This window comes from Struthio camelus, chromosome 13 (assembly GCF_040807025.1).
Source record: "Struthio camelus isolate bStrCam1 chromosome 13, bStrCam1.hap1, whole genome shotgun sequence".
Classification (NCBI taxonomy): Eukaryota; Metazoa; Chordata; class Aves; order Struthioniformes; family Struthionidae; genus Struthio; species Struthio camelus.
In genome coordinates this window covers 11,269,849-11,280,257 of record NC_090954.1, presented here as the reverse complement: position 1 = coordinate 11,280,257, position 10,409 = coordinate 11,269,849, and the positions used below count along the sequence as shown (strand labels likewise).

The following is a 10,409-nucleotide window of genomic DNA, read 5'->3' as shown; positions in this document are numbered from 1 at the left end:
ATAATGGATATGATTTTTTATATGGGTAGTAGGTTTAATTGCTTTGAACTGCCTTTTTGCCTTTGCTTACATATTAGGAACTTTCATGTTATGTAAGAAATTTCCTCAAAATACTTTTTTTCGTAAAAAAAACAAAAAAGGATGTGTGACCTACTTCTAAGAGGACAGGAAAGACACTTCTCCTATACATTCAAGTTCAGTGTATGCATTTATAACTGTATTTACTGGATGGACAAGTAGGAGACAGATGCTTAATCATGCCACACCTCTTTATTAATCCTTGATCATTGACTCACATCTGTTGAATGTCGCTGAAGTGTTATTTTTTCCACAACATTTACCTTAGAGGATATTTCAGCATGTGCTGTTCGGTTTATGACTTCAGAGAGGATGTGGTTATGGTTTGACAGAAAGGAAGCCTGCTGTAGATGGGAAGATAAAGCTCAAAGCACCTACGCTGCCTTATGAACACCTTTTTTGTTAAAAAAATTAACTGTCTTCCTTCTTGTTTCTCTGTCTTGGACGGGTGCTCAGCGCGTAGGGCAGGCATCCCATGTCCTGGGAGAGGACTGTTCTTGGCTCAGCAATGAATAACTGTGTGCTCCTGGAGGAACAGCTCATCAAAAAATCCCAGCAGAAGAGAAGGACGTCTCCCTCCAACTTCAAAGTGCGCTTCTTTGTCTTAACCCAGTCCAAGTTGGCTTACTATGAACATCGCCATGGGGTATGTCAGCCATTTTCTCTCACATAATACAGCAATGGAAGGAAGGATGAACTCTCCGTTAAGCATTATCAACTTCGTATTTCTAGTCCTTATTACAGCACCATTTGCTGAAAATTGCAAAGTGGTCAAACTGGTCATTCAAAACTACTGGTCAATGGGCATCTGGTGTGAATGGGGGAATAAGACTACCTAGCTGTTTTACAGAAAAGATCTAGTTTTGTTGTAGGAATTTACAGTGGGCTGTCACAACCGATATATGTAACAGCCGAGTGGGTCTGCGCCTGGCTGTTTGCGTTGGTACAGGAGTGACCTGCAGCGGCACATTGCAGCGATCACAAGTGTTCTGCGCTATGTACCCTAATTACATCTGGGAAAAAAAATCAGCCCCTGTCTTTACTCTCTCATCTTTCTTTAGGGTAACAAACTGGTGGCTGCTAGGTCTTACATTTTTAGATAAATTCAGCTGCCATGCTTAACAGGTCTAGCCTTTGGATTTAGCTTAAAAAGGAATGTGATGATGAGATACATGCTCAGACTAGTCATTTTTTCAGCTTTCATTTCTCTGATTTGCTAAATATGAAGAAAATTAGAAGCCAGTCTGCACACCCCATTGTGCTAGCTATGCTAGTGAAGTAAGAATTATTCCCCTCTTCCTATATTTAGCTGGATGTTTTCTGGGCCTCATTAGACAGTTGTAAATCATACAGCTTGTTTTCCAATAATTGCTGAATATGCGATTAATCCATTATGTTTAAGTGATGTTACCTTACACAAGCAAGTACTGGGGACCGTGTTGCCTTGCTGTCTGGCTTTGGCAACTTGAGATCATCAGACATTGCTCACAGACATAGAAAATTAATTTAAAACTGAAACCAACAAGGAAAGCAAATTACGATGAGCCCTTGTATCATATCATTGCCCAGTTGAGGTTGGATACCTGTCTTAAGGGTTAATAGTCATTATTACTTGCAAGTTACTTCTCTCAAATATGTTCAGCAAATGTTTTACTTGCTTTTATTTTATAGATGGTGCTTTTCCATACCTCCATATTTAAATAGGAAAACATTTATTGCTGCCTTGTTTTTCTGTATTTAGTTTCAGACTCTCTGTGGCTGCTATCCAGACTATCTTTCAGATGTTATTATTTTAAGATTTTGGATTCTAACCATTCTACTCGATTATGCTGGGTAAAATTTTCAAAAACATCTAAGTGATTCAGCTGTACGTATTTAGAGGAATCTTAATACCTAGGGTTTTTTGGTACTTTCTGAATCCTGATGGATTTGAGAGGAATTCAGCATTTATCCTGCCTAAGTACTTTTGCGGAATTGCACAGGTGTCTGCCTGCATTTTTAGACACATAAGTAGTTTGGAAAATCTGACTTAGTGACTTTCAGTGGGGCTTAGATTTCATATGTTACATGAGCATCTTGGGAAATGTTATCCCCTAGCCTTCCTGAATGTCAAGTAGGCCATTGTGGGATATATTCAGACTGCCCCAACACAAATATTTAAAAAGCTTGCAAAGGCACATTGGTACACTACACATTCAAAATCTGAATTCATGGTGAACGACAGCTGGCAAATACCTTTTTATTTACTTATTTATTTATTTATGTAGGTTAGGAACTTAGGAACTTCTGAAAATTTGATGTCCAAAATCAGACCATAGAGGACCAGATCTTTAAGTGATTTAAAATGCTGTAAGTCCAGAGGCATCAAAATAGATCTATGCAAAGTTGGACCAGATGAGGACTTGGTGCACTATCTACTCTATCTCATATGTTATCTGTTATAAACTTACACGCATTACATATGTATAGACATACATATGTATGAACACACTAATATGACTTTAGGCACATACAAACATTTGAGTGACTGTGGGTATGTCTATAACTTCAGGGCCGATGTTCCATGAAACATTGATTTTGTGTTGATACAAACTATCAAAATCAGGTCATTACATTAACAGAAGAACTTAGTACCAAATGTGGAAAGAGTATTTGCGCTTTTACATGCTCCCAGAACCAGTCCTCAGGCTCTTCAGTGTATTTCCCACAAAACAGATCATCCTGGTCAGGCCTCCATGCAGTCTGGTCATCCCTGTTCTGGAGAGGAAAGCTTAAGGCAGGCCGTGGAATCGCTGTCGTGTCTCATGCTAAGAACTGAGTGAATCCTGAGCAACCATGTTCACAGCCTTGCGGCCCGTGACGGGAAAATGATTGTATTTGCCTGACACGCTGGCTATGTCCATCCTAGCAAACCAAACAGGACCAGGGAGCATTTGCAGGCATAGAAATTAATGGTGTGTACCAGGACTCTTCCAGCACAGGCCCTGGCACAGTTTTGGCTCTGCTCAGACAATTCGTGGGGACGGCAGGCATTAGCATAGACCATGGGCCGTTGTCAGTAGACCATCTGCTTGTGGCCACCTCACTCAGGAGGCGAGGGGGCCAAGCAGCATGGCATCGGCTGCTCTGTGCTCGCTGGCCTCAGTGACTCAGGCTCGCTCGCTGCACTGTATAGAGGGGGCCAGCAAGTGCTGGGCTTTTAAAGTATGCGGGTTCCAAGGACAATCTCTGTGGATGTTTGCTACAAGAGATTTTGGAGAGCTTCTTTAAGAACCCCTTACCAACATGTCTAGTTGATTACTGTACTTGGAGTTCAGTATTGCACGGTATCCACCTCTCTGGTCCCAGGTGAGTCAGTAACAACAGCCTATACATAAATTCAGATAAAAGAATTTGCTAACTGCTTAACAGTTTGCAGAGTCCCGTAGATTTCAGTGGAGTGGCTTAAAGTAAAGCATATGCTCATGTGCTAAGCACAGGCTACTGTATTTTGACTGTATTGAGAACACAGTGATAACAGGGTTTGGCATCCAGTCCCTTTCTCTGAATTTTGACAATATGGGTATGAAAGGATCTTTAAGAGTTTGAGTGTAGCAGTCCAAAGCAAGAAAATAAACAGGCCAAAGTAAAATACTGGATAATTCTCTAAATAATATCAAAAGCTAACTGGACTACTGGCATCATAAAGGCAAATTTTTGCAATAACTGTAATATCATTTTCCGTTTTAACAGCACGTAGCTGGAGAGAAAGCTCTTTTCGCGTCATGAGCCAAGCACACAATAGCCATTAATGCTAATGAAAGATATTTACATATCTCATTAGGAGAATGAATCCCCAATAAGTGACAACAATAAGAAGCTATGTTTTCTGGAATTCATTACACGGTGCACAATGCAGGGCTGTCTTAGCATAAAGCACGTGTGTTCAGCCCCTGTCTCTACTAAAATACATCAGAAGTGCCTTTATAATAACATGCAAATCACTTCCATGAGCTTCTAGGGTCTAATTTTACAGCTACTGTGCACATGAGTAAATGAGCACATGGGAGTGATCATTTTAACTATTTCAGTGAGTTTGATCCTCATCAGAATAACCTGTAATGCAGACACTTATGCGATACTCCCAGAGTCCCAGCACCTATTTGCATTACTGCAAAAGCAGCAGGCAAGTGACTCCCTTTGGCAGGGATCTCTGGGGCAGGCTTTCAAATGTACTTACTTGGCCATAGCAAAAATGCCTGAACTGGTCAGTTACCTAAGTCCTGTTGGCCTAATGGCTTACGATCTATAGTAAATCCTCCAAACTAGCAGACAGGAGAGTAAAAAGAGATAATTTGCAGGTCAGAATCTAAGCAGAGGTTCATGCATGGTCTTTGCATGTCACATACGCCACATCTACCAGGATGAGGACAGACAGAAATGAGCCTCTCTGCTTGAAATTCAAGCTGGCTGTCATCTGAAAGTGGCACAGATATGGGAGGCTGATGCCACACTTCAGTAACTGGGCTGCTGTCCTTCAGGATGGTGCCACACTAATGCAGCTGTGCAGCTGGGTTGGAGCTGCTCGTTCTGGGGCTGCTCTGAGCTATGGCGAGTGCTTGGATCTGTCTGTACCAGCCAAGGAGAGGTACTCCATGTCCCCGTGCCATGGGTTGTCCCTTCGGAAATAGACCTCTTATAATGCCTTGCCCTACAGGGGCATTCTAAAAAGATGTATTTAAGGACTGGGAAGTTATACCAAACACCTGGGAAGTTCAGGCACCTACGTATTTTTTAGCTTCATGCAGTGATGGACTCTTACTAGTCTAGTTTTCAAAGAAAGCGATGAAGGAAACACAGAAAAAAGGAGTGAGTTTCCTCTTCATTTATATCCGCACTATTCTTCCTACACTGGTTAGATGCTCAAGAGGTAAAGTAGCATGAGTAAGCCTTGTCCTGGGCTCCTTCACTCAGATCTTTGACATTCGGATATAAAGATGGCACTTCAGTGTGTGTCAAAATTTGCTTTCCATCTCTTGTTCCAGGAGATAAAAGGAATAAACTTGGCTAAAAAGCCTTTTATCAGCCTCAAAAAAAAATGTTTCAGCTACTTCTGTTGGATTGTCTGTGTTAGTTGCGATAGTCCAGCTACCCATGGTAACAAAATCAACTCTTATTCCTTATTACAGCAGTCCTTTTTACCTTGATTATTTAACACCAAATTTGACTTGTCTATCTTGCCTTGGAAAGACTTTATTTTTCCCAAGACTCTAATGTAAATCGGCCAAGACTTTGCTTCTGAAGATCTCCATTTTGGTGTTCTTCGTAATTACCGTGACTATCCATATTGTTTCCCAGTAATTTAATATAATATGTGCTTTGTGTATTCCTGATACCATAACAGTCATGAAACTGTCAACCTCATATATAGTGAATTTAAAAATGTTTTATAAGACTGCCTTCCAGTTAAATATATACCTAAACATCATTCTTCATAACCTCTCATTTATTTATTAACAAGTCTTATATGCTTGCCAGAATTTGAAAAACCATCTGCCTTCTGATGTGCATCTTTAACTAATTTATTAATACTACACATATCATCCACAAAGAAGTGAGGCTTGGCATCTATCAGCATCACACCTGTTTCAATGATTTTTTACATAAATCAATACAAGCTTGAATAAGATGGGGACAAGGTACAAACTTACATTTAATGTCAAATGAATCCATCAGTACACCTCTGTGAATTTAGCACAGATTTTTTAATGATCTGAATTATATTATTGGGGGTGAGGGAAGGTTAAGCTCGTACTAGTTGCCACAATGAGCCTCTTTTCATTCTGCTGAGAAACCACAGAATCATAGGAATACTGGCTGCAGGGCATGTCTTGAATTCATCTTGTTTGACCTTGCACTCGGAGCCGAACTGTCGCTGACCCCAGATCAGCACTCGGAGCAGGACTATCGCCAGCGCTAGAACAAGTCAGCCATGGCTTTAACTAGCCGGATCTTGAAAACTGAGGACAGAAATTCCACATCTTTGGGCAATCTGTTCCAGTGCATCTTATCAAATGTTTTTCAGATAGTTAAGGTGCCAATGTACGGCAGTTCTCTTTCACTACTTTCTTCTGGGCAGGATTGAGGATGGTGATACTGTTTATGCAACACCGCTTTAAGCAAAATGTGGCTAGTTCTATGCCTGCTGTCTATAGCCTTTCTGACTCTACCAGTGCATAATAGAGTCTGGAAATAAAAGTAGCTCGTGTTTGCTGGAATCCCGCATTTTATCTTTCAAAATTTTGATTATAATCCTTTTCCTGTTGTAGTCTTTGTGCATACCCACTTCTGATCCTGCTAGGTCTGTGCCTAGGAATTTATTGGTCTTTAATCTTTCAAGACATTTTTCTAAATCGCTTGGGAGCAATTTCTTCCCAGCAAATCGCAGATACTTCCATCTTCTTCAAATTATGAAGCTTAAATTTTTCTTCTATTGGAGAACACTAAGGATGTTGCAAAAATGTTGCACCCATGTTTTCTTTTGCTTCTTTAAGAAGGAAAGAATTCTTCTTGATATGAATATACTACATAAATATGAGATTTCCTAATAGTTACCTTTATTAGCCCTCTTTACTGTGGCTGTTTTTGCTTCCAGTGCCTGCCTTTGCTTTATGTTGTAATCAATATTGTAACCAATATTGTTATAATACCTGCCTATTGCTTTATATTCTTTTACCTTTTCTGACTGATTTTTTTGTCTCTGAAGCTTACGCTTTTAAATGAAATAGTGGTGGCACTTAATAGATTTAGTTTAGCTTCCCTTCATTGAATCCCCATTCACTGCTGTCCGCTTCTTCTCCCTGTCTTTGCTAGAGTCAAGAACAGTCTTTGAAGAAACTAATACAATATTCACTCGTTGTTCTGTATACTTTTCTATAACATAAAAGACTATTTCATATTAGAAAGCCCATTTGAAAGCCGATAATCTTTTTTTTTTTCTGTTTCACTGAGGGTGACATTGATTTTCTTGTCAAACCACTGTGTTGGTAAGAATGCGTTCCGTGATAATCATTTTCGCTCTCGGATAGGTCTTGAGACAATATGATCATTGGGAGTGACTTGGTCAGAACTTAAAAAAGGAGTTCAGTGGAAATATTGGGCTGTTGCAGACATGTGGGGCCCTGTGATGGGCCAAGAGGAACATGCTTTTATCTCCAAGTGGGCTTTTTCATGGGATCTCTTTACTTAAATGTTAAATACACACAATCCATGGAAATGTATGCTTTGTACCATAGAAACCTTGCAAGAAGGTTATGGTTTCAGTTTGCCCCTGCATTTCTTCAGTTTTAGGCTCACAGAATTCTGAAAACTAGGCACCTGAGAAAGCCTGGAGGAGTGAATAGTGAACCAGCCAACTCTTAGCTAGTGTATAAAGTCTGAGGTCCAGATCTTCAGTGTACTGCCATTGACTTTTCCTGCCTTTTTAAAGAATTGTTAGATTTCTGTGGTTTTATATGATCTTGATGGAAATGCAACACTCATTTTTATCAGTAAGGATCTGGCCCATAGGGCTTTAAAAGGACGGTAGGAGTAATTTCTCTGCCGGAGCTATTCCCCTGAGAAACTGAGAATTTAACTGAGTAAATTCATAAAAAATTGAGATTGTTTGCAGGGAACAGGCTTTGTCTAGAAACTGTATTGGCCTTAGTAAACAAAACTTGATACTGAAATTAGTTGCTGGGAGTGAAATTGCATGGTGTCTAGCTGATAGCACACCAACGATGCATCCTGACAGCATGCAATTATTAAGTAGCACCCTAGCATTTCACAAGTCGATGAAACATTTACGTTCTGACATAGGAGCCTTCAGCTTCTTTCCTTAGGTCACTAGGCAACGTTTGCTTCTTCCCATGCCCTGCGCTCCAAGTTGAGGTGCAATCAAGGAGATCTTAGCACGTTCCTGGAAGAATAACAGAGCAAAAAGAAGCTATTGGTGGCCACTCCCGTAGTGAGCCATGACAGTGCCCAAGGACTGCAGTGGGGTGCCCAAGGGTAAGCTAAGGCAGGGGAGCAGACACGGCCCTCCTGTTGCCTGCCCCAAACGTCTAAGGCTGTTTCACATCGCTACTGCTCACACAAATAGAGGCATCTTAGGCACTGATTGCAGCTGATTTTTGTCGTTTAACACAGTTCCACACACTCTGCATCCAGGGTATACCTAACTCTCGAACACCTGCATGTTCTTTAAATGTGAAAAATGTGAAAACAGCTGTTAAAACAAAAATAATTGCTTTTTTGATTCAAGTTGGAGGGCAGAACAGTCATGAGAGGCATGTGAACCTTGGGATTTATATATCAACTATAACAGGGTATACTAGAGGAGTTACAGCATAGCACAACAGTTAAGAGTTCTGTGGAAAATCACAGTAGTATCAATTATCACCTCTTTACACTTTTCCTCTGGAACACTTGGTATTGGCAAGAGATGCAAAATCCCCTGAAGCTTTCTTTTAAAATTCAAATTGCTTAATTTAAATTTCAAATCTCATTTTAAAATTTGATTAAATTGCTCTATTTCCCATTAAACCTCAAACTATATTTGTTCCTAATAGGAAAGAGAATACCTAAAACACTGAACAATGTTAAGGTTTGGGCAAGATTCCTATCAACGCAGCTAGCAACAGATCTTAATTTCCTCACTATTAATGATAAAACCAGCACATACTTCAGAGTTAAGGGATAGAAAGGAAGTGCATTAAACCCAGCCTTCAAGGAGGTTCAAATTCAAGTCTTTCAGTCATTGGAAAAATATTTTAGCAAGAGAATTATCATTAAAAATAAGTCCTCGTTGTTCATGTGATATCTCTTAAGTTCCTAGTTATTATTTGCTGTGCTATTGTCCATTGCTGTCCTACAGCCAGTGCTTGGTTGTGAGAGACCAGCAGTCTACGCAGCTTTTAAACAGGAAACTCTGCGATACTATAGGCGTAAGCAGAATTTGGGCAGCCCAGGAAATCAAGAGATTCCTTTCCAAACCATAACAGAAGCTCAACAGGGCCTGAAGAGAATCATACCAGAAAAATGGTAAAGTGTCAGTAATTTAAAAAGATGATGTTCACCAACCCACATCAAGTTGTGCTCTCGCTCTCTACTATTGGAAGGTTGTTACATCTTTCACAAAGGTTGTGCTTAACGTTGATATTAATCTGTCTGTGAAGGGAAAAGCAGGCCTGTTGGAGCAGTCTGTTCATTGACTTATTTTCTACCAGTGTCAGAGCTGTAATGTTGCTTTTTTTCTTGAAAGCTGTGTACTCGCATCCTCCTTCCAACCGCTTAAATGACATTGTATATGCTAAAGTACAGCTTTAACACTGTATGGCTGTGGTAAATATTTTCTTATGGAGCTACAAGCAGAGACAAAAGAGCAAGTGATACATACTCTCTATATGTTCCTGTATTAATCCTAGAGCTTATTTTAAGCACATAGGAATATAAAAATGGGTATCTTAGATCACATTAAAGGTCCATGAACCAAGTGGCCTGTCTCCAGGAGCAGTCAGTATCTGTTGTTTAAAGTAAAACTATAAAAATACGCTCAAGTGTTTTTCTGGAGGCCGAGAGAAAATATCTTGAAGGATCTCACCATACAAACAGACTTTATTTTTTCCTTTTTGAGTTCAGAGACAGCTGTATGAGAGAAAGACACCTCAACTTTATATAATTTTTTCAATGCAAGTGGACCCAAATTATTCTGAACATAGGCATTTTTATAGTGTGGGGTTTTTTTCATTTTATTTCAGCCTAAGAGTATTTCTTTTTGGCTGCCTTGAGAACATGCGCTGAGCGAGGCACAACACACGCCGTTTCACAGCTGTGAGCATGTAGCTTTCCTGTGCATAGCTGGGGGAATATTCAAAGTTTGGTTATTGTGCCCTTAATAGCAACAAAGTAAAATTTTCCCCTTCTTAAGGCATCCACCCCGCGCGCATTTGGTCACAGCTGTGGGCTCTGGTAACACAGGAACTGTGTCTCGTTTTTCTTCTGTTCATGCTTAGCCTTAATCAGCTGAGTGAACAGGATTTCTGCTCTTTTCTGCCCTGATGCTGCGTGTCAACAGCGAAGCTGTTTCTGTTCTTAAAAGCATGAGGGTTGCATAGGCATAGCTGAAGTTAGAAATTAGGCTCCAGTGTTTCTATGAAAGGTGATAACGTACATGAAGGAAAAAATTGTGGACACTCCAGGTTGAATTTGCAGTGCTAGCATTTGGTAAATCCATTTTTATATGATGTAGTTGAGTCATATTCTTGGTATTGCTAATTTATCATTTCTGTGTGCAGTTACCTTGTCAATAG

At 40.0% G+C, this 10,409-nt stretch overlaps 1 protein-coding gene across 1 annotated transcript in view; it reads left to right on the top strand.

Annotated features, from left to right (window-relative positions):
• The first annotated feature begins 486 nt into the window (after nt 1-486).
• Nucleotides 487-10,409, top strand: part of ITK (IL2 inducible T cell kinase) — a 32,792-nt gene continuing 22,869 nt past the window's right edge. Inside the window, exon 1 of the mRNA XM_009685666.2 lies at nt 487-724. Coding sequence (XP_009683961.1) covers nt 554-724 — 171 coding nt within the window. The 5' untranslated portion in view covers nt 487-553. The remainder of the gene's footprint in view (nt 725-10,409) is intronic.